The sequence below is a fragment of the Sporothrix brasiliensis genome (genome assembly GCF_000820605.1).
Source record: "Sporothrix brasiliensis 5110 chromosome Unknown Cont19, whole genome shotgun sequence".
NCBI classification, from domain to species: Eukaryota; Fungi; Ascomycota; class Sordariomycetes; order Ophiostomatales; family Ophiostomataceae; genus Sporothrix; species Sporothrix brasiliensis.
This window is the reverse complement of record NW_024467138.1, coordinates 1049105-1072794: the sequence shown is the minus strand read 5'-3', so window position 1 is coordinate 1072794 and position 23690 is coordinate 1049105. Positions and strand designations below refer to the sequence as shown.

Below are 23690 nucleotides of genomic sequence, written 5' to 3'. Positions count from 1 at the left end.
CGTGTATAGCTGAAAGGAGGTAAAAAGCAAATTTACATGTGGTTTCTCATATTCGTGTCTGTTTTTTTTCTGCCTTTATTTTTCTTTGGTACTAGTCATCTGATCCCTCCGCCTCGTCTGCTCTCCACCAGAATCCTTTTACTGCTTGTTCTCGACGAAGACGCCGTTGCCGCCCTCAAGGGCAGGGCTGGGGCCCGGGATGTAGTCCTGGTCCTCGCCCGACAGCTCCTCGAGCGTCTTGCGCTTGGTCTCCGGAATCAGCAGAGTAGAGAAGCAGCCCAGAAGCATAAAGAGGGCGTAGATCTCCAGGACGTGGTCGAGCCAAGGGGCCGTGTTGGTGGACGTGGCGCCACGGGTGCGCAGGGGAGCAATGGCACCCTGGCCGATGATGGAGCCGATCTTGCCAGAAGCGGCCGAGATACCGTGCGACGTAGAACGGTAGCGAGTGGGGAAGCACTCGCCGGGCACGATGAACGTGGTGGTGTTGGGGCCGAAGTTGAAGAAGAACTGGGCCAGGACGTAGATGGCCAGCAGGCCGCCCGAGGACAGGTGCTTGTAGCCGAAGCCCATGCCAATGAACAGGACGGTCAGGATGGCGAAGCCACCGAGCTGCAGGGGCTTGCGGCCGACCGTGTCAATGGTAGCAACGGCGAACCAGTAGCCAGGCACGGCGCCAGCCAGGACAATAATCAGGTTGCCAATGGCGGTGTTGTAGAGGTACTCATAGGTGGAGTGGGTGCCCGAGGTGGAGTAGCCAATGGTGCCCAGGATGGTGGCGTTGTTCAGGGACAGGCCGTAGTAGGCAATGTCGAGGAAGCACCACGACAGAGCAGTGCCGGCAAGGACCTTGGCGTTCTTCAGCTGCGAGTAGTGGCTGAAGAAGTCACGCCAGCTGGCCTTGCCGACGTCCAGCTTCTCGGCGGTAACCTTGTGGGCGGCGGCGCGGGCGACCTCGTCGACGACACCCTCGCCGTGGCGGCCGCTGATGTACGTCTTGACGTCCTCGTCGGCCTTCTCGACGTCGCGGGCAACGTCAAAAGTGTAGCGGGGCGTCTCGGGGATGGTCAGCCGGTAGTAGAGGGCAATGCAGCCGGGGACGGCGCCGAAGCCGATCAGGGTGCGCCACATCTTGTCGACGGCCAGGGCGCAGACGCCCGTGCAGTTGGCGACCTTGGTGGAGGTGCTGAGCGACTCCTTGAAGCCGAGAGTGACAAACAGCATGACGAAGGCAGCCGTGAGCTGGCCCAGGCCCTGCATGGCGAAGACAGCGCCCATCATGGCACCTCTCCACTTGGTAGTAGCGAACCTGAACTGTTAGCGACGTTCAGAGTCCTCGTGCGAATACAATCACAACTCACTCTGAAGTAATGATGGACGACAGGGGGTAGTCACCACCGATACCGATGCCCATCAGCACACGCCAGAAGATAATCACGCCGATGATGTCGACAGAGGGCGAGCCGGACGAAAGGGCCTGGGCGAGCGTGGCGAAGATGATGACAATCAGCTCCAGACCGTACATGCGCTTACGACCGAGCTGTGCATTGTTAGTAGTGGTCAAAATAGATCGCAGCGAGCCACAAGAGAGTCAAAAAAGAGGCAAGGATCTCGGAGTGGAGCGTACCAAATCAGCAGCAGTACCGAAACCCAGCTGACCAACGACAGTACCGGCCGAGGTGGCCAGCTTGATGGCGGTATCCGACTTGTTGGGCATGACGCCGACGCCCGGGAAGTAGACGATACCCAGCATGATGGTGAGCAGCGAGACGGCGAAAATGTCGTACGAATCCGTGAAGAAACCGACACCGGCAACAACGATGGCGCGCACATGGTACCAGCCGAAGGGGGCCTTGTCGATCTCGGCCAGGGCGAGACGGCGGCGCTCGTTGGGGTCCTGGACGTGGATAAAGTCGTTGTGGAAGTTGTGGTAGGCGGCGTTGCCGCCAGATGTCTTCTGGGCGGGGGCGCCCGAAACGGCCGGAGCCTGGGCCTCGTAGTCGGCCATTGCGTTGCGATGAAGAGGGGGCAGTGAAAATAAGAAAAGAAATAAATGAGTGAAGAGAAGAAAGAAGAAGAGGCAGTCAACACACACGCAAACACAGATGTGCCAGAGTGGATGGACGGGATTCGTGAAGAAAGCGGCCTTGGAAAGAACGGGCAAGGAAGAGAGAAACGAAATAACGAAAAGAAGCAGGGGGTGGAATGTGAGGAAAGGAAGACGATGGTCAACGTCTTATACCAAAAGGAAGATGCACAGAACAAAGTCGCATGATGGGGAGGGGGGGACAAGTCTGGCAGGGTCCAGATCCAGGCTTCAAGGTTGACACGAGGTACCGGCACGACGCAAAGCCTCACGAGAGCAGGGACGAGACGCGAAAAAAGAGACAAAATGGAAAGAAAAAGGAAAGGAAACGTAAAACGGTACCCACAATTGACTTGTAAACCGAGCCCAAAGAGGAAAGAAGCAGGAGCAATAAGAGCCACTGCAAAACATGACCACCGAGAGAAAATAGACTTTGTGAAGAATAAAGATAGGCCCACTCACCCACGCATAGCGTCCCCTCCTGCAGGTGTAACGAAATTCGCCCCAACCTTCATAACGTACTATGCAGGCTCGTGATTATGACAGGGTGCCTTGCCTGGTTGTCTGCAGGGATTGAGCTGTGAGAGAAAGGGGAGGGGGCGTGTCAACAAGAAAAAGAGGCTCGCGAGTGGGAGGGGGTGGTTGCCAAGCTCGGTGACTGGTTTGAGGAAGTCAACCAGTCAACCAGTCAACGCAGTCAAGCCGCAGTGTCGCTGCTCACAATACTTGATGCTGCGTTTATGCAACGCGTAATTCACCATGGAATCACTGCGGAAGCTCGCCATTGGACTCTCCATTGAAATTACACCGAACATGGACAGGCACATGCGTGACCAGCGAGAAGTGCCGCAGGAGCAGTATGCAGCAGCAACAGCCGCACGATAGACAGGCAACCTGGGACGACGGTGCACCCCAACTGGATGATCTGGAATATCGCTGGGCACCACAGCACATTGTATCTTACATCTACTTACACCCCTCTCGTCCGTACGGTCGTCGCCTGACATCGCCATCGGCGCCATCATGTAGGGACATTATTCTACTCTGACGTCGTCTAGACCTGGTTGCAAGTTCGACTTTTTGCAGGCTACTGCTGATCTAAATGGATGCCGTGCTTCATAGTTTCCAAGCTGCGCCTTTCTTGTGAACGATCCCAAGGCGTCGGTTCTCTTCTTTCAGTGACCGATTGCTGCTCACAGCGGCCTATGGCGACTGAGCAAGCACCCCAAGGATCCCAGGGCAGAATCAGTCACTGCCAGCACCCCTCACAGCCACAAAACGTGACGGCAAGCACGACGAAGGTTTGCTGGAGCAATCTGGATCAGTCACAGGTCTGCCAGGCAAGGGAGCCTAGAAGGCTCCGAAAAGCCTTGCTTGAGACGCTCGCCAGCCTACGCTTTTGCATCCTGACTCTTGATCGCCTTGGCTCCTCTGCTGTCGCTGTCTCCGTCGTCCCCGTTGCCAATTAGGGTTTCCCATGATGTTTTGGAATGTTTTTTGTTCCTTTGTTGTTCTCGCCCCTCGCCCCGTTCACCTGTCGATTTCGCCCTCGACCGCCGGCGCCCCTTCCCGACTTGGCAACATCTCCAGTCCATGTCAGAATAGGGCACAACTTGAATTAAAAGTCGCTGGATCTAGACTCGATAGCATACATAGTATGTCGCTACAATGGTTATCTTTGAAGCTATGGCATCCTTCGCGACGGCTCCCTTCTTCTCGCTACTCACCATGCCCAATCCAGCTCGTGGCAACGGGGCAGAGGTATCCATCGCGTGCCAGGCCTCAGATTCCACTAAAATAAGAAAAGACGCTCATTTTCGGCGGGCCCTAAATGAGGCAGTCAACCGTCGAGTTGGTCGGTCGCGATTTCCCTCCTGTTTCCTCAGGGTGTTCCCGTCTGGCCAATCATCTTACAGCATTCCCGTAACCTCCAGTGTTAGCAGGGGCCGGGCACGGGCCATCCGGGTGGAGCGGGTACCTTAGATCTGGTGAATTGCAGTTGCTTGAGAAGGCACGTTTCGTAGATCTATCCTCTTATTGGTTGCCCGGCACCTCAGCCTTTTCGAGTGCGGGCCCACTTTGAACGTCCAACATCAATAGTGCAGCTTTACGAAAAAGGCATATCTTTGTAGCCAGCAGGCAAAGCCAAAACAAGCGCACCCTCCGAGGCAATGGCCAGACGCATCAAGTGCGTGCCCTCGGTCACCCGAGTCGTCGTTCCCTAACGTCGTACGCCACAAACGTGCCCTGGCGACCCTTCCCCCATTTCTGGGTCGTCGACCTCCCCAAAGGTCGCCGACACCCACACCTCTATGGGTCTAGAACTGTGTAGGTTTTCCTAGCGTGTCCGTTCTACGTCGATGGGCCTTTTTTTAACTCCAGATAATCCCCCCCCCAACTCCACTGGCGTCCCTGGTCAGCTCTGGCCAACGACACCGTCGAATTCATCCACGAGCTGCTCTCGTGCTCAACTTTTGTGACTTTTCGTCTTCGGCAGCTTTGGCCTCTGGTTCTGGATTGCAAGTCTTGGCAATACAAAAGGAGCGGACGCGTATCGTATCTTATTACCCTTTTGTGAGCCCTACGTCGTACGGAGCAATTCTATTGAAGTTTGTTCGTCTTTTATTTTATGTGGTCTCTTCGTTACCTACAAGCCATCTCGGTCGTGATGTTACTTTTGGCTGGCAGAACAGTCGTCGTTCCCAAAATGAAGATGGTGAATTCGCATTGATAAAAATGAGTTTATTCTCATTTTATATTTTGTCCTTTTTGGAATATTGCTTTTGGCTTATCTGGGAACACCATCATCCCGGCTATGTCTTTCCTTTCTGGCGTGGTATATTTTCCATTTTTTGTTTCTCTACTTTTCATTGTTCTGCTATTGTCCTCCATCTTCTTTCTTTGTTTCTCTCTTTGTGCCACGACTTTTGCTTCTCATTTCCACTTTCCATGTTTTTGTATCCCTGCTCTATGTTTGATCCGTTAGCTTCAACTTGCTTTACCTTAGCCATCGTGGTCGTCATGCCCGTCCTCTTGCCATCCGACACCACCCTCCCGCACGTTTCCTTACTTTTTTATGAGACTGACGGCCCTGGGTTCGCCTTCCCCACATATCCATTTCCTTTCTTCTGGGAAATCTTCATTTCTTTCGTTCTGGCTAGGTAATACTTCGCACACCTCCGACCCTTCCCTTCGATGGGCCGGCTGACAAGCTCAACTCAGCTTGCCACCGACCGTTCTAGACGCCCGTCCTCCAGCATGTTAACGAACGCCACACGCGAGCCGCAAAAAAAGAAATACCTGCAGAAATGTTGAGGCAGCCTTTCGAAGACTTCAGAGTAGCCTTTGGGGAGACTTTTGCGACGGTGTGTCGTCCGTGTCTCGAAAGGTCGGTCTTGGAAGCTCTTAAGGCAGCATGGAGTTTGTTGAAGAACGGCCACCCTCGGCTACGTCTTGGCATGGTGTCTTGGACAAAGTTCTGGAAAGTTTGAAATTCCCTAGTCGCGATCATGCCATGCCGCAACGGGTCTTGTCCGCCGCCCCGTCAACAGTAACGGCGAAGCTTGATTGTGTCGCACTTGGCTAGACGGTGTCGCTCTTCAAGAATGTTCCCAGGTGGCATGTCTTGGCCTGGCCTCTTCGTTGAAAATAGCGTGCAGACTCTTGGATGGAGTATCCTCAGGTCAGACTACCCTATCTCACCCCCCTCACCCCGCGCTTCTCGTTTCTGCTCTGTACGTCGTATGGAATATATCGTACAATTTCTTGGCGATGGAGCCATTGCCGTAGGTATACGCGTGGGTATCTGTGTGGGGGTAAATAGATGAGGGCGTGTACATGATCGCTTCATTATTGTTCTGTCGCCCAAGTCCCTTGGCCTTAGGTTATCGTGGTTGTTCGATGTCCTCGCTGTTTCCCCGATACGATTGGAATACGTCGTATGCCAAATATTACTTCTATCCGTAAAGGACGTAGCAGAACGCACCTCTCCTCCATCTCTTGGCCATCGCTAAACAAACTCGAGTGAGGCTCTGGGTCACGGGAAGCCAAACGAAAATCTTCACTCGTCCCATCTGGGAAGCGTCGTGGCACTATGAAAGCATGGCTCGTGGGTGTGCCGATATGAAATGCCCTCCAAAGTATGTACACTTGTACCCGCTGTGGCTTGGCTTGAATTTATCCCGCGAACGTCGTCGGTAACGCTTACGACAGACGACGGTTCGACATTGCGCGACACATTCCGTACTCGAGGTACCCCGGTTTATTTGTCTGTCCGGTCTGCCAAGTGCCTGGGACCATTGTTGCATGCTGCATTCGAGTCGTGTGCTTTCCACACATTCTCGGTCATCAATCGTCTGACTTTGCTTCCATTGCGAGCTCACTTCGATCCAGGTTGTGTGCAGAATGTGGTGAGCGCGAGCCAACATGCGTCTTTGTTGCTACGTTGCAAAGTCGTGGTGGCTTTTTTGGCGTGATCACCGCTGACAATCTTTCTAAAACGAAAATCAAATCTCATTTTGTGTAGGCCACGCGTCTTTTATGTCTTTCGACTTGCTTGAGCTTTTTGTTTCTTTTTTCGCTCGTCTTTTTATCACCCGCCACTTTCTATACCTCGACTATTCGCTCGTCCTCGTCCTCGTCTTCAACCTCTGTGATGCGCGCCTTGGGACTTGCGGCGTCATCCTTTTCGTCAGGCGCCTCGTCCCGTGCCAGCACTTGCACCAGCCGGTCGCATGCGTCACGCAAATCCTCATTGTCTACGCGTAAATGTGTCTCGCGGATCAACGGGTACACTTTGACGGCACGCATCATCTCGCGACCGGGTCGCGTCGTCGTCAAGATCGTCAAGGTCTCGACGTGCGTCTGCAAGATGGTAGCGTCTGGATCGCGCTGCTTGTCAGGTGGCAGCAGCTGCAGGTCCGGCAGCATGTCGAGCATCTCGTCCTCATCGTAGCTCTCGTTGCCGGCGAGGGGCAGCAAGAGGTACGGCAGGATGTTGATGTCGTCCTCGTCCAACATGGCCGGGTGCGAGGGAATGTCAAAGGCGACGTTCTTGATCGTGCTGGCAACGCCCTTGCGGCGCACGTCTGACTTGTGCTCGGTAAAGACGCGGATCTTTGTTAAGGGAATCACGTCGTCGTAGGGCTGGCGCTTGACAAAGTATTGGCGGATCTCGGCGTGTTTGGCGAGGTCAGCGAAGAAGTAGGCCAAGTAATCGTAGTCGGCGTGCTTGTTGTAGCTGCCGTCGGCGCCCTTGACAAAAAGGTCCATGACCTGGTTGATGACACGGTCGTCGGAGCCGAGGCCCTCTGGCGCGTCCTGTTTTCGGTCGAGGATGGACTTGAGGCCGTCCCACTTGGCCAGATTGGCCAGCAGCATTGCCAATAGGTTGGCATTGGCCTCTTCTTTGTTCTAAAAATGCATCCGTTAGCAAAGTCCGGCCGTGTTTCGCTCGGGCCGCAAACATACTATTAGCAAGAAGAACAACAACTCCAGGAACTTGTCGTCTGAAGCCACATCTGCTAAAATGTCGGCATCGCCCGTCAGGTTGATGAGGATTGTGAGCGCATGTTCTGCGATTTTGGGGTGATCTGCCACCAGAATCTTCAGCTCGCTAATCGGCTCGAGGTTGTTGACTTTGAAGATGGAAGGCTGTGACGTTGAGTAAGCCACGAGGTTCTCGGTAGCAAGCAGTCTTATTTGTGGGTTTTCGTGGCCGATAAAGCTCACGAGCTGGCCCTGTTAGCATTTTTTCTGATGTGACGACAAGTCGGAGATCCAAACAAAGATCCACGCCCGTCAAAGATGGCAAACTCACCTCCTCCAGCTCCGTCGGCATAGTGGCAGAAATCAGTGACCTTGGTCAATATTAAACAATCGAGAACAGTTGTGTGATTATCAAAAAAAATTGAATCAAAATTTGGAGGGTGACGAGAGCGCGAAATGCGAGGGTATAAAAACGTGTAGTTTGGAACACAGTGCTCTCAGCGTAGATGAAGCTATTCACAGGGCCAAAGCAGACTTTTTGGGCCGGAGGGGCAATGACGCACCTTTAAAACAGGTGCTGTGGCGTCGCTGTGGCGGGGCAAAAGTCTTTAGGAGGTCGAGTGTCGTCGCTGTTATCGATAAGGCTTTTTAGCGTGCATTTTTTTCTTGCCCACTGCGGTGCCTCAACATCACCGCCCAAATTTGTCCCGCCAAAATTTCGCTGCCAAGTAGGCAATTTGAAATATCAAATATTACTTGCTGCTCGACATTGATGCATTCGGCACCAGTTTTTAGGAAGAGACCGATAACCCCCACCTGAACGTACCTTTGACAAACTTCCACATCATGCCGAAAGCGGTGTCGCCGGCCGCGCGCCAGGCCCGCCGCCACAATCCGCTCGACGAAGACTTGCTCGCCCGTGGCCTGCTGAAGCAAAAAGCACCAAAGCGCGGCGGCGCCCACGCAGGCAGTGATGATGAGGACGGCCCGGGCTTCGTGGACTCCAAGGCATCTAAGCGCATTTTGCAGCTGGGCCGCGAGCTCGCAACAGAGGGCGACGAGGAGGCAGCAACACGGGCACAAAAGGCCGACGCGTTTGCCTTTGGCTCACGATTTCCGGGCGACGAGGAGGATGCCGAGATCGACGAGCAGCCTGAAAGCGGCGGCGCCTTTGGCGACGACGACGTTTGGGAGGACGAGGACAAGACGGCGTTGGACGACGGCGGCGAGGGCGACCTGGAGCCGGAAGACCTGGCGGCGTTCGACAAGATTGTCGGGGGCCACCGAGACGACGACCCATTATTGAGCAGCGGGCTGGACCTGCACATTTCGGACAAGACGAAGACGCAAGAAGACGGCGATGTAACGGAAGAGACGACGGCCGCGGGCAGCCGCAACCTGGCCGACATTATCCTGGCCAAGATTGCCGAGCACGAGGCCGGCCAGCGGGGCGACGGCTCAAACATGGAGTTCGTGCCCGCTGGCCACGGCGCGTTTGGCGAGGACGACGGCGAGATCGACATCAACCCCAAGGTCGTCGAGGTGTACAGCAAGTGCGGCCTCCTGTTGTCGCGCTGGACATCTGGCAAGCTGCCCAAGCCGCTCAAGATCCTCCCGACGGTGCCACAGTGGGAGACGCTGCTCGAGATTGCGCAGCCCGAGGGGTGGTCCCCCAATGCCTGCTACGAGATGACGAAAATCTTTGTGAGCGCCAAGGCCGAGGTCGGCCGCCGCTTCATGGAAATGGTGATCCTCGACCGGGTGCGCGACGACATTCGCGAGACCAAGAAGCTCAACGTGCACCTCTTTGCCGCCCTCAAGAAATCGCTGTTCCGCCCGGCCGCCTTCTTCAAGGGCTTCCTGTTCCCCCTCGTGCTCTCGGGCACCACGACGCTGCGCGAGGCCCAGATCGTCAGCGCCGCCCTCGTGCGCACCTCCATCCCCGTGCTGCACTCCAGTGCCGCCCTCAAGGGCCTGTGCGACATTGCCGCCGAGATCTCGCCCGACTCCGAGGGCCAGTCTGCCATCAGTGTCTTCATCAAGGCCCTGCTGGACAAGCGCTATGCCCTGCCCTACCAGGTCGTCGACGCCCTCGTTATTCATTTCCTGCGGGCCCGCGCCTCTGCCGTCCCGCCCGTCGTCTGGCACCAGAGTTTCCTGCTGTTTGCCCAGCGCTACCACGACTCCATCACCGAGGACCAGCGTGAGGCCCTGTTGGACCTGCTGCTGACCCATGGTCACGCCGCTATTGGCCCCGAGATCCGACGCGAGCTGCTGGCCGGTCGTGGTCGTGGCATTCCCATGCCGGCGCAGGGCGCCGATTTTGACGGCGACGACACGATGCTGATCGATGCATGAGGGCGGGCCCTTGGTTTGGTTCTGTCGAGTCGAGGTTTTCCGGTAGTCTTTGGGTGTTCTTTTAACCTTGGCTCCTGACCCAAGGGTACATAATGAGAAGACATGATTTTCTAAAAAGTTTGGGACTCGGCGTTGGGCATTCATTTTTCGTTCCTAGACAAATATGATTTATATGGATATATTCAATCCATTTTAGCTATTCTCGTTTGTGTGTGTGTTTTTAATTGGTTTATTTGAAAGTCATACAAATCATTAAAGACAATATGAAAATTTTGGATATTGTGGATTGCTTTTAACGTGATTCTAATAAAAATAGTCAAGATTTAATTATCTAAAAGTACAAGTTTTGACACAACCACTTTATTTCTACAAATTCTTATATGTATATCACTCTTTAATCACCAAGAAAATAGTCTGTCGACTTTGAAAAACGTAGAGAGTTCACTTGCTCCATGCTTGAGTACTTGAAGAGCGCATTGTTGGATGCCTTTTCTATTGTTGTCCGAAAGCAGCAAACGATAAAAGTGGACCATCTTATCGATAACAGCCACGCTATTTTCTCGACCTCCCTGCGCAAACGACAGCTTTCGTTGCACGATGCATCGTCAAGCTCAAATACTCTCCACGAACCGCCGCGGCACAACCTTGTTCACGCGGTCATCTACGTCCTCGCGACAGTCAACTGACTCTTTGTTGATTCTCGATCCGATCTTGCGCCTTCGCTAGCGAGCGTCCGGCCTGCGGGCCACCTTCGTCCCCCTTTCCTCCCTTTTCCGACGACGCGACGTCGTCTTCATCGGACTTCGCATCACCCTCCATCCTCACAATGGCCACCGCCGAAATTGATCCGTTACTTTTCCTGCGGCAAGCGATTGCCGCTGGCTCGCCTGTCGTGCCCACGGCCACCGATGCCAGCGACGCGCCCACCACGCCTTTGCCCCAGGCCCGCTTCCTGCAATTCGGTGAAGGCGCGGCCGCTGGCGACCGCACGGCTGTACCTATCGATGCCCCCACGCGCTTTGTGTCCAATGACGTGCCCGTCGACCTGCGGTCCATCTACTTTGCGTGGCTCAATCGTGAGGTGGCCATTCACGAGTACAATGCGGCGGCCACGCGCCTCAATGAAGAGCTCGCGACGGTCGGGTCGACGGCAACGGTGCACAAGTTTGCGTTTGTCGAACGCCTGGATCTTATCACGTGGCTCGAGGGCGCGAGTGAGGAGAGCGAGTACATCAAGGCCGTAGGCGGTGCAGGTGTGGCTGGCGCTGCGGGTGCAGCGCCCGGTGCCCGGACGGATGCCGGCGCTGCGGCAACAGTGTCGCGGGCGGGCCGAGGCGCGCTCATCGACCCGCGCCTGGCGGTCATCTACAGCGGCGAGCGGCGCACGGGCGACCACAATACGGTCCTGCGCGGTATCAAGCCAACGGTACGCCGTGTCTCCTTTCTCCACCTCCCCACGCCACGCTCCTCTGGCGCCTAGATAACCATGTCTGCACAACACAGGAGAATCGCTAACATCCCCCGCCTTTCTAGGACTTCTCGCACGTGAGAAAGCTGGCCGTGCCATTCATGTCGCGCAAGCAGCAGGGTGGCGCCGCACCTGTGGGTGCCCTCGATGCCGCCAAGAAGCTGCCCGGCGCTGCACTGCCGCTCAACCCCAAGAGCGGCCCCACGCGGCGGCCGGATCCCATCATTCTGCTGTCGCCCTCGGCGTCCAGCCTGCTGCGCATGTCCAACATCAAGTCCTTTTTGGAGTCCGGCCGTTACACCCCCGCCGACAACAGCTCCACGGCCACCATGCTGCACTTGACCCGCACGATGAAGGACATCGACCCGGCGCGCGCTCTGCGCTTCATCCTCGTGGAAGGCCCCGAGCACTTCAAGCCCGAGTACTGGAACCGCGTCGTTGCCGTCTTCACAACCGGCCAGGCCTGGCAGTTCAAGAGCTACAAGTGGACGACGCCGACCGAGCTCTTCAAGCACGTCCAAGGCATCTACGTCGGCTGGCGCGGCGAGCCCGTTCCCGCGGGCGTTCGTGACTGGGGCCACCGCGTGCTCAACTGCGCCATTGACAAGTACACCGATCCCAATCTACCAGGCGCGGACGTCAACCGTTGGCGTGATCGTGAGGTGTCTGAGTCGATCTGGAAGGCGATTGAGCATAACATGCGGCAAAAGGGCTGGACGCGAGACTCGGGCGCGACGCTGGTTTAGGTTGGATGGAGGGCACTCTATTTTTCTGTATTTTTGAACGGATGACTTTGCTTTGGTGCATGTTGCGTATTGTTTCGACGGAAAAAAAGGGATGGAGTCACATGGCGGTTTGCTTTTCTTTCAGATTTTGGCTTGATTTATGACAATTGATTTTGTTTTCATGTTGCGCAAATGAATCGATGTATGTAACATTTCAACTGTTTGTCTTTATTCGTTTTTGCATAGAAAGTACATGACATTTCACAGAGAGACATGTGCCGTTCTGTGCCTCGATTATTGCAGCCCACGCCAGCATATTGCTGCCGCATTCTGGTACCTTTCATCGACCCCGTGTCCGTCTCCGGTTCCTACCTCCGACTCCGTACATACTTTGCAGTGTGCGGTTGATAAGCTCAGCGGGGTCCGTGACATGGACAAGAGGGGCAAAGCGATGATGGCAAAGATGATTAAGGCCCGTTATGTGACGTTTACAACAACAGTGTTTGTGCTTTTCATGATCCCGGGCGAAATTTGTCTAGTTCTTTGGACAATTTCGCTTTAAACGAGTCTTCTTCTTTTCAGCCTTCACGGGCATTTTGCACAGCAACTCAAAGCGATGCTAGATGAGATGCCATTGTGGCTACGGCCGAGGTGTATGGCCGACGCGTTGACGTGTAGAATCGGAGTGGCTTATAAGATCTCGTATGATGTGTCGCCTTCCATAACTGTGAAGATATATCGTTCCTTCGAACGCCACTGACCGGGGCTGAGACGAAATGGAAAGAGCATTCTGAAGGGACAGCGGAAGAGGCTGAGACACAGCCTTACTGATGGTCGGGCTGCGCCTTCCTGGCCGCATGGGCGACGGGCGGCAGGCGCGCAATGCGACTCCACCCGCGCGCCTACCTTTTTCACTTTTTAGCTGCTGATAATTGCTATTTTGGGCAACAGCTCACAAGCGCCCTTTTTGTCGACTAGTCTGGAAGGTATTGTCGCTCGTCAGCAGCCTTCTTTCCTTGTTCGCCTCCCCAGTCGCTTGTTCCCTCATTTCGGCCATTTTGGCCTCTTGGATCCAATTTCCCCCTTTTACGTCGTATCTTGTGTGCAAATGGTTAGGTTATGCCTCGTATTTGGGCTTTTCTCCTGCGATCGTCAGCCACTGTAAGTACGTGACTGTATGTGCTAGTGTACTAACAGCAGAGTGCAGTGGCAATGGATGCCATCCAAGCCAACAAGTAAGCAGCAACCTTTGGTTAATGGCTGTCGAGATAACCGACAGTACGACATCTTCTGAAGTATTCCAAGAGGCTTCCAAAGTATTTTTATTTTATTTTATTTTAGCTGCTCTTCGTGGTCCTTTCTTCCCTGTCTAAGCGAGGGTGGAGGCGAGTCTGCAAACATTGGACGGATGTGGCCATCGATGACGAGAAATACGAATCAACAAGGAAAAGAAAACGAAAGACGAAAAAATACACAACATACACGGAAAAACGACCGAGGCAATCCAAATGTGGACATGGGCACAACAAACAAAACGCCAAGACGGAATGGAAGGGAACCTGGGCTTCCCCAGCCAGACCATAGAGCCAACGGCCCCCAGGTGCCCGGCTTACACACTCTTTATTTATATCATCACTCATGCATTTCCCCGTTCGCCTGCGCTCCATATTGTACCACACTTTGATCGCCTTGCAACTCGAAATGAGAAGAGGGCCACACTCGCCCGGCTGCGTTGACTAGTTTCCGCGGACCCATTTTCTTGTTTTCTCATCCTCGTGTGTTGGTCGCCTTTGTCTGACACTTCTCGCAATTTCGTCCGTGATTATTTTGCTTCCTTATTCTTTTCTGTTTTTATCTTTCTAATATCCCAACTCACCTTCAACATCGTCGCCCCATTTTGCACGACTTTTTTGTGTTTAGTTTTGCTCGTCTCACATATACTATATTCTCCCTCCCTCCTCCTCCCACGATGAAATCGCCTACATCTACCAACCGCCTCTCGGCTCCATTGTCGAAACGAACCGTCTTCACGTCCATCACACCGCTCCCGCTAAATGTCAGCCGAGCAGCCGCCGTCGACTTTCTGCACGACTACGAGACCATGATTGACATCAACCCCTTGATCATAGACCGTTACCGGATCCCACCACCGCCCGAGGCCGATGCAGACGAGGCCCACTGCACGTGGTACCAGCTTACCGATACCGTCGTCATGCCATGGTCGGCCTCTTCGCCAGCATCCGCCGAGACCACATCCGCCAAGACCAAGCCTGGCAATGTTTCCTACACCTGCGCCTTCCACCCACTGCCTGATGGCCTGCAGACACACTGCCGCGCCCCGCTCGGCGTCGACATCCGCGATCGCTGGACAATTGGCGGCACAGAGCCTGGCGAGCCCAAGCAGCCCCTGGAGCTGGGACTCGCTTCTCTTGGCGCACCCTCCACCGGCCTGTACCTTCGCGAGGATGTCGACCTGCGCTGCAACCGCCTGATGGCCGGGTTTGTCAAGAAGACGCTCAAGAAGTCGCATGAGGGCGTCGTCGAGAAACTCAAAACCAACCTGTCCAATACGTCGCCGACCTTGGCCAGTGGCAGCGACAGCAGCAAACCCATTGCCAGCGTGCCCGCCATATCCGACGACAAACCACGCCCAGTGTCCATGGCCTCACCATTGCACGCCCAGCGTCCGACTCCATACCGGGTGTATTCGGCAAGTCACCAGCCTCCTGCTCAAAATCAGGCGGCCTTACAGACAGAACCACAGGGACAGACGCAGACCCAGACCCAGACCCAGACCCAGACGCAACAGCAGCCACTCCATCTTCGCCAATATCCGACGCCACAGCAACTGGAGCAATATCAACGACATGAGCAGCAGCAGCGGCAGCAACAACCTCACCGCCAGCACCAGTACACCCAATCGTACTCAAACGTTACCGCAGCCCCGACGCCGGCCCCGTTTCTAGCGCCAGCACCTGCACCTGCACCTGCAGCAGCACCAGTACCGACTCCGGCGCCGTCACAGCTGCCATTTGTGGTCTCTCGCAAGAGCGTCCCTGCTTCCCTTGCCGTGGGCCCGCCCTCCTCCTCACAGCAACTGACGCGTGAGGCACAGCTGCAGAGCCAGCAACAAAACCAGGAGCACCAGCGTTTCCTCCATCCTTTCTTCCCGCAGATGAACGGTGCCACCACAGACGACCACCTACCCGTCGATCCGACGTCTCTGTCATCGTCGCCGCCCTTGTCGGTCTCCACTGTGCCAAAGAGCGCCTCGACAGCGTCTTCGTCAACGGCATCGGCTGCCGACACCGCCGCCTCTACCCCGGCCTCGTCACCAAATTCGTCCTTGCCGTCGAGCCATTCTCCCATGCCATACGATCGCTTCAAAATGAATGCTAGCCCTCTCACCCGCCTGCAGATGCAACTGCCCAAGATTAGCACTGTGAAAGACAACGATGACCCCGGCCGTGGCGGCCTGTATGCTGACAAGGAGCAGCGACACTCGCTGTACCAGCAGCTCCTGCCGCCGCTCGTCTTCAGTGCTCGCGAGGTCGCCACCAGCGAGCCGCGCCGGAGGAGCACCGGGAGCGACGCCACCAGTCTCGCTTTCGGCGGCGGTGCCAGCTCCGTTGCGTCTGGCGCTGCTTCTGACATCCCATTCCACGACCTGAGTCTGTGCCCGCGGCCGCTCCGCATCGGCGGCCAGCGGCGCGTCTCCACAGACCAGATGGTGCCAACACTGCCGACCGCGACACCGGCGCCGACAACGGCTGCTCAGATGCTCGCTCCGCTCCAACTGGCAGAGAAGAGTGCCATTCCTACCCTTCCTACCCTTCCTACCCTTCCTACGGAGACGCATACTCGCCCGGGCCAAACAGTCGACTATCCCGCCATGAACCCCTACGTGTACAACGAGGACGACTACGAAGACGTTTACGTCGACTCGCCCATTCTGGCCTCGGACGCCCGTGGCCCGAACCAGAAGGGGCCCTACTCGCCAACGGTCTTTGCCGATATGGACGCGGGGGCAGCTGCCACGTCCAACGAGGACAAGTCAACACTGTTCGACTGGCAGCAGCGGAGACGCTTCCTTGCCGTTGATCTAGACTAAATCTCAAGGCCGTAATGAATGGTGCTGCTGTCTTTTCCTTGTTTCTTTGTTTCTTTTTTCTTTCTAGTTCTTGTGTTTGGCTTTTCTTTCCGTTCTTTCTCGGTTCTGAGTTTTTTATTTATTCATTTTTATTTTTGGTGTTTGGTGCATCAGCGCGGGGAAAAAGGGTGTTGGCACAATGTGGAATTTGGAAACCTCAATATACCCCGTCCAGGAGGAAAGGCATAGAGACGTAGCATTGTACGAGGTATCTGGAGACACTTGTACGAGGCTCATAAGCAAAGGCTTTTTGGTCCAGTCAGATTCATTCGAGAATTTTATATTGTTTTTGGTTTGGATATTGTAGCAAATGTGTTCATGATGGCCCTATCTCCTTGAGAACCGCTTTACTTCCAAACCCGAATTCTGAAACATAGATCAAAATAAAATCAACGCTGACTAGATAGGTAACAGGCAGCTGTGTACTTGTCAAGCGGCGTGTTTGTTTCTCCGCCTGTCAAACCGGCGACTTGGCCCAATTGTACACGCTAAATTTTCAAGATGAAGCGGGTCAGGGGGACGAAAGAATCATAACCAAGTCGTAGAGGGATGGAGCAGAAGAGTGGCACAAGAATGCAGACACGAAACTTGACATAGAGGAGCCAATCCTTAGAATTTTTGTCTAGATCCTTTTCCACCACCCGCGAATCACCCGCCCACCCTTTCCGTCATCTTCTCGAACCAACTGCTTCCCCTTCCTTTGAAGCAAATGCCCCCTTTCCTTCCCTACGCCCCTTTATATGCTGGATATTTCCGTTAAACGCCACAGAGATATTAAGAGGGAAATGAGATGATGAAAAGATAGAAACCAGCCCTCCAAGTAGGGTAACCGCAAGAAAAAAGAAATAAGAATGAAAGACTTATAAAAACATGTCTATGCGGCCAAAAAAAAAAAAAAAGAAAGAAAGAAAGAAATATAACGAAAGCAGGATAGGTAAACCATGTATATGCAGATCGAATTAAAGGGTGGATGTAAGAAAGCAATGGAACGAAAATTGTTGGCCAGAATTGACAAACTGAAGCTGCTCGTCAGAAACAGCATCGGACGATAGTTGGAGAAACGACGGACGAACGGTCGAGGGTATAATTTGTGTTGAAAAGAAGAGAGATGACGAAAGCAACATGATCGCTATCTCATGAGGTCGTAGGGACGGACGTAAGGTAATGGTTTTTTTTTTTTTTGACAAGAAAAAAAAAAAAAAACACTTATTTGCGGTTCGAGCGGCTCTGGCTCCGTTCGGGCATGCGGTTGCCGCCAATGACGATGGCGTCAAAGTCGTAGTTGCGCAGCGTGTGTTCATACTTGGGGTGGCGCAGGAACTTTGGAACGGAGTCGCTGGCCATCAACTTAAATACAGCGTTCTGCGCGTCCTCGAATAGGGTTGTCACTTCGTGTAGGGTGTCGATCATGGCGGTATCCTGGCCGACGGCCTTGGTCATGCGGGTGGCAAGGTTGTTGCGCAGCTGATGGTCAATGTTGAGCTCGCAGGGCGAACCGGGCGCCAGGAACGCGTTGTAGATACCATACGCCTGAGCCATTATCTCCTTAATGCCATCCATCGACGTCGTACCGGGGCTCTTTTGTGCCAGACGAATCGACTGGCGGCAGCTGCGGACAAAGTCATCAACGTCCAGGTAGAAGGACAGATTCTCCTCGCAGTGGGTCTCACGCAGGTTCTCGCGGAACAGCAGGCGCAGGGCGGCATCGTTGAGGATCTTGTCCAGGCGCTGGGTGTTCGAGTCACGGGCAATGCCAGGCCGTGGGGCGGTCCCGCCGTCACTTTCGGAAGAGCGGCCGCGTGAGATAGTGCCGTTGAACAGGTCGCGGCCTTTGGTCGTCAGCTGGAAGATGGCGTTCTTGGTGGGCTGGAAGAGGTGGGAGCCAGGAACTTGGCTCTGGAAGATGCGGTCGTGCTGGACGGCCTCGATAAGGCCGTACTCAGAAAACAACGAGGCGATCTCGCTGGCCTCACGGCGGTCGACGGTCGTGCAGCAGTCCATAAGCCAATCAACGGCAGCCTTGCCGGAGAAGGTGTCCTTGAACGTCTTGCCCGACACCTTGCGTTCGCTCGCAATCTTGACGCCGGTCATACCGTCACGATAGTCACTGAGAGAGTCGGAGTCGGCAGCGTTGACGCTCTGTTTGACATTAAGGCCATTCACGCCGATGAAGCGGCGGAAGATGACCTCGATTGTGCCGCGGTCGCTCACGAGCTTGTCGGTTTGGCTGTCGCGCTCGAGGATAACGATTTGCGCTGTGGAGTGACCAATCAGCTCGCCGACCTGCTTCTGCTGAATACCGTTGCGCGAGCAGAAACGGTCGAGAATGGAAATGCCTTTTGGCGTCAACTGCCACACGGATCCCTTCATCGTGTAGACTTGCTGGTACTTGCCGTCGGCAGACTCAATAAAGCGGGCCTCGAGGAAGCGTTGGCATATGGAGCGGGCCATGTCCTTGGCCATGGAGAAGGTGGTGGTGGTGGTGGTGGTTACGATGCGGGTCGGGTCTTTGGGGTCGGGCATTCGATTGGACTGTGAGAACTTGAGCGAGCCGAGGTTGTTGATGGCATCTTCGGACAGGAATGTGTGCTCGACCTTGGTAAGGCGAACACGATGCGCCGACAATGGCAGCAAGCTAACAATCAGTGTCGCAAACAAATCTTTAAAGTCCTATAAACGGAGAGGGTTTTTTTTGTCAGCATATGATTAGCTAATTGAGTCCGGGCGGAATCGACAATGAGTCTGTTGCCTACTTTTGTAAACGGCCGGTCGTCGTCGGTCATGCGCAACAGGCGCGAGGATGTTTGATGCATCTTGTTGTCGGTTCTGGGGAGACGGATGGGGAGCGGGAGAGTAGGGTCTGCCTGGTCGTATGGCTTGGCGTAGGACTGAGAGAGCTTGTGCTGGAGATGATCCGAAGGTTTACCGGAAAGCGGTGCCGACTGGGATACGTCGTCACTGCTGGTCGCGGTGAGGACAGTCGGAGGCGGACGGGTTTCGCTCTTGTGGTCGTTGTTTTGACTACCAGACTGCGGTGTAGATGCCGTAGACGCAGATGCGTTGGTTGGCGACCGTTCCAACGAGTAGTAGGTAGGGAACTGAGGAACACCAGATGAATCGGCGCCAACAGAGAGACGGCCGTTCGACTGTCTCGGGCGGATCTTTTGCTCGGCCGTGGATAAGGCAGTTTGGGTCCGGTCAATGGCGGCCGTAGCAAACGCAAGCAGGGAGCCGGAGCGCGGCGACTTTGAGGAAGGACCAGGTTGCACGGAAACGATGGACGGGGAGCTGGAGTGGTGAGGGCGGTATCCCGAAGCAGAAGCTGTGACACCCACGTTTGGGTTGGCTGCGAGAGACGCGATGTCGCTTTCGGCGCCTCTGCTTTCGGGCGCAGTCTGCGGGACGGTGAAGTTGGACGCCGTGGAATAGCGGTACTTGGACGTGAGGTCTCTGTGGGCTTCTCGTTCACTAGCAAACTTGCTCGGCGCAGTATCGCTGATAGTGCTTGTGGTGTTGTCGGTAGAGAGAGGTTCAGAACGGGATGGATGAGACACGGCGGCCATCTATTAAAAGAGAAGGGGGAAGAGGAAGAAACAAGAAGGCGGCAAAGCGTCAGTGAAAGTGGAATTAATGTGAAAAGCAAGGAGAAGGCAAAACGAGCGAGAAGTGAGAGAAACGACAAAGAAGTGTGTGAGAAGGGCGGGACGAAGTGGATGAGGACCAGGGGGAGGCGACGAGGTGGGGTTGACTAGTAAAAGAAAACAAAACAATAATGAATACTGACGAGATGAGGATGAGAAGAAAGACGAAGAAAGGGGAAAGAAGCAGGACCGAAAGGGGGGTGGAACAATGTGGAAGGAAGGCATGGAACGAAAAGGTGGAAAAGAAGGCGGTTTGGGAAGGAAATAGTGCAGCGTAGTCGCGTTCCGTAGCGCCTTCCGCCTGGCAAGGTAATTAGACAGAACCTGGTGCGGCGGCGAGGTCGCGAGGACCACGACAAGACTGTCGTGAGAAAGTGCGAGCGGCTCCAAGCGTCTGGACAGCACTAAGACGCTAGTGAACTAAATCGGGGAGGAATGCGCGCGACGTGGTGGAGAGTCTGCAAGAACCACATTCTGCAACACTGGTTTAAGTTTGACGACGCTGGGTCTGGCAGTTGGCAACGTCTCCGCCATGTGCAGGCGCACATTTGGATCGCAGTGGACGGGGTACGACATAACGCAGAGCGCATTGGGTAAGATAGATACTTTGTACATTTGGGTGCAAATGGTGCAAATGGGGGGTAATGGCCAGTGGGTGAATGGCAAGTGTGGAACAGGTGCATGGCCACCCTTGTACCGTGTGAGGTACTGGTACTTCTGCGTGGCTTTGTGTGCAAATAAAGTCGTGAAAGGGGAAAGCACGCTAGGAAAGAAGCGGCTTGACTAGCTTCGTTTGCCATGGCACTCCAGAAGCAGCAGGGGCAACAAGGCCCCAGGGCCCCAGGGCCCCAGGCCCCCAATGCAAGCACTCTGGCACTGTGAGCGCTGGGCTGTCACCACTAGCGCCGAACGATGCCGAGCCTCTGCGCATGCAGTGCCAATTCCCAGATAATTCCCGGCAACAAACTCTGGAAAGCGACAGCACAATGAGGCACGCTCCACGCTACCAACGCGACCAGCCCAGTCTGGCCAGTTGCCCAGGAAGAAATGGCACCCGGCGAGCAAGTAGAAACAAGGAGGCCTGCCTAGTTCAGACGGTTATGCGTGCATCGCGGGCTGTCGCTCTCTCCGACCGTGTCACCTGGTCACCGCCTTGGCATTCACGATATCAAGGAGAGAACGACAGAATAGCCAGCGTCATCCCGGCTGTGGCGGAATCTCCAAGGCCCACTAAGCCGGAGCAATTTCGTTAGATGTAGAGAAAGGAGGGGAGAGGTCATGTAGTGAAAACCGGCCCCCAACGTTTCAGCATCGTCTGTGAGATGACGGACGCAGGGCAGGTAGGGCTGTGAAGTACTCAAATCCCAGCTTTGTGCCCGACCCGCTGGGTGCAGGAGGAAATGGAAGGGCGACATGGCGACAAGGAACTGGCAATGGAAGGACGGGAAGATGAGAAAAGAAGACAGGCCGACAAGACCGACCAGGAGCGACCTCGTCGAGCGTTATCCAACCGGCCAGGTCACGCTGATGACGGCAGTCCTTGTTAGGCGGCCGGTTGTGGTGTTTGTCGGACGGCCAGCCCGATGGGGTCAAGATGTCTTACGTCGCAACAAAGCTCGTACGAACTGTAGCATTGTGCATCCTGCTGTTTCCATTGACAAATTTTGGCCATTTCTCTTAGGCGCCAGCAACTAGCCGACAGCAAAACCACAATGAACGTCTCAGCGTCGTTGGGGTGGACAAGACGAATCGGAGGAAATCTCGCGCCTGTTTCACGCTGCACATGGCAGCCGAAGTAACGATGCGCGGCAGTGTCCAACGGTGTGTGGCAGTTTTGTGGACATGTGGATAGGACGTGTGCTGGATGTAGATGGTGTTGGTGGAATGGAGGTGGTGTCTGGGAAATGGGTGGTCGTATTACAGCGGTCACACTGTAAAACCGGCACTTGAAAGCACAAAGCAAGTACCCGGTACAGCAGGATACTTGTGCGAGCATGGTGAGTGGAGCGGATGACCTCGTGGAAAACACGGTCTGAGAAGAGCGTGGCCGGCGAGATCTGCGCGTGGCTTTCAGGGATCTGCCTCCCCCGGCCAGGCTGTTTTAGGACAAGTACCCCTGCAGTTCTGCAACCATAACCACAAAATGCAGAAATCGCAGCCAATCCGCACAAAAACACAAAATGCTTCAAACAGTCTCCACCCCCCATGTCCCGCACGCGTGCAGAAATCATTCCGGAGCGGGCGAACAGTGTGAGAGAACAATGGGGCCAAGAAACTGACTAGCAAAATGAGCGAGAGACTCAAAAGCGCTCAGACCAGCCACTGGCTGAATGGTCCGAGACTGCGACTGGAGGCGAAATGCTGAAATGAACAAAAAAAAATTCTGGGGCAAATAGACGCAACAGTATAAGAGCGGCGCAAAATGGTGCAGAATAGGTAAAATATCACGACCCAAAAAATGGGCGAAACAAAAGCGTGCAAAACGAGACACAGAAAACGACGCCCACGATAAAGTCGGTAACCATCTCCGACCTGTCCTAGTATAATGACTCCACTATCGCGGTCGCACGCAAGATCGGGGGATTGAAGCAATCGCCAAATGTGAAAAGAGGTGTTTTGACGCAAGATGCGCCAGATGTGCAAACGGTCGGAATCCCAAAGAAGTAAGGATAATGGACAGAGAGAACGCGAAAAAAGCACATACCTTGACGGTTGGCTGGGGCCCAGTTTGGACACCTTCTTGGGATTGAATTGTACGCCCGGTTTTTGTCGTTCGATGTAGCCCCGCAAGCGGTCTTTTGGAAAGTGGCGACCTAACTTGGCCGTCTTGTAGTGACTGCCGACTCGTGTCTCGCACTGACGACGCGATATGTCGGTGCTACGTCGATCAGTTCGGCTGAGGTTTTGTCTCCGTACGGACAGCGTGTTATATCATGCAGTTGCTTGTAGTTGTCTTCAAGATACGTGACGCCGGTCGAAATGGATGCGAGTCGGCAGGTCGATTCTGACAGGACGACACCAGAAGGCGGAGTGTGCTCCGCAAGTGTGGAAATGTACGACAGTACAAGTCTCCTTTCGTTGGTCTGCAGCAGGAAAGATGCCTGTCAGTACTATTCTTTGCCAGGGCAGCAAACAAAGGTGCCGATGATATGGGATGGTGCAGAGAGTGCAGAAGGATCAAGTGGATTTATGAGGCGTGGTATGCTAACAACTGTCATGAGTTGCATAGGTAAAGACGTGCAGGGATAGAAAGTCGAGTTCTTCATGGACATAAAATGCTCTTTGGGGATAACATGAGAAATCCAGTGGCCCTATCTCCTCACGAAAAGAGGCAGCAAGAAGGTGCAAAAGATGCACCCGTGTCATTAGCGCAGCAGTTGATATGGGTTGACATCCCAGAATACCAAACACCTGCGAGTCTAGGCGTCGAACAAGTGCTCCTTAATACCAGTCAAGGGGACAAATTCCAGCGTTAAAGGCGATGGGCTTGTTCAAGGTAACTTTATCTGGCCGTGGAAACCAACCAAATCGACAAAGGAGATCTGCAGGCGAACAATGCGATGAGGGCGGGACGAGATTGGGGGAAAGGCCAAATCAAAGCAACCGTGTCCCCGCGTGGTTTCCAGAACACCAAAGGAAGGGTAACCATACATCGTAAGAAAGCAAAACACAGAGGAGGAGGATAATCTAGAACGGCACGGGAAGGGATGTGTGCCTGAACAAGATGATATGATGGGAAGGGAAGGGCGGCTCGCGCACGAACGTGCGGATTCTGGAA

At 54.5% G+C, this 23690-nt stretch overlaps 6 protein-coding genes across 6 annotated transcripts; 3 read left to right on the top strand and 3 right to left on the bottom strand.

Moving 5' to 3' along the window:
* Positions 1-138: 138 nt before the first annotated feature.
* SPBR_00398 (MFS transporter, PHS family, inorganic phosphate transporter) lies at positions 139-2005 on the bottom strand (the record flags this gene model as incomplete). Its single annotated transcript, XM_040758717.1, has 3 exons — positions 139-1306; positions 1359-1537; positions 1625-2005. 3 exons carry the CDS (start codon positions 2003-2005, stop codon positions 139-141), a joined length of 1728 nt encoding a protein of 575 aa, XP_040618122.1.
* A 4683-nt stretch (positions 2006-6688) lies between these two features.
* Positions 6689-7922, bottom strand: SPBR_00707 (uncharacterized protein; the record flags this gene model as incomplete). The annotated part of the gene is made up of 3 exons (XM_040759026.1): positions 6689-7495; positions 7553-7816; positions 7902-7922. The coding sequence occupies 3 exons, from the start codon at positions 7920-7922 to the stop codon at positions 6689-6691; spliced, it is 1092 nt and encodes a 363-aa protein (XP_040618121.1).
* Positions 7923-8416: 494 nt separating this feature from the next.
* On the top strand, positions 8417-9928 carry SPBR_00547 (essential nuclear protein 1; the record flags this gene model as incomplete). The annotated part of the gene is made up of 1 exon (XM_040758866.1): positions 8417-9928. The coding sequence occupies one exon, from the start codon at positions 8417-8419 to the stop codon at positions 9926-9928; it is 1512 nt and encodes a 503-aa protein (XP_040618120.1).
* Positions 9929-10754: 826 nt separating this feature from the next.
* SPBR_00624 (parafibromin) lies at positions 10755-12142 on the top strand (the record flags this gene model as incomplete). The annotated part of the gene is made up of 2 exons (XM_040758943.1): positions 10755-11354; positions 11462-12142. The coding sequence occupies 2 exons, from the start codon at positions 10755-10757 to the stop codon at positions 12140-12142; spliced, it is 1281 nt and encodes a 426-aa protein (XP_040618119.1).
* A 1948-nt stretch (positions 12143-14090) lies between these two features.
* SPBR_00312 (uncharacterized protein) lies at positions 14091-16232 on the top strand (the record flags this gene model as incomplete). The annotated part of the gene is made up of 1 exon (XM_040758631.1): positions 14091-16232. The coding sequence occupies one exon, from the start codon at positions 14091-14093 to the stop codon at positions 16230-16232; it is 2142 nt and encodes a 713-aa protein (XP_040618118.1).
* A 1245-nt stretch (positions 16233-17477) lies between these two features.
* On the bottom strand, positions 17478-19834 carry SPBR_00257 (developmental regulator flbA; the record flags this gene model as incomplete). Its single annotated transcript, XM_040758576.1, has 2 exons — positions 17478-18941; positions 19025-19834. 2 exons carry the CDS (start codon positions 19832-19834, stop codon positions 17478-17480), a joined length of 2274 nt encoding a protein of 757 aa, XP_040618117.1.
* Between the last annotated feature and the right edge of the window lie 3856 nt (positions 19835-23690).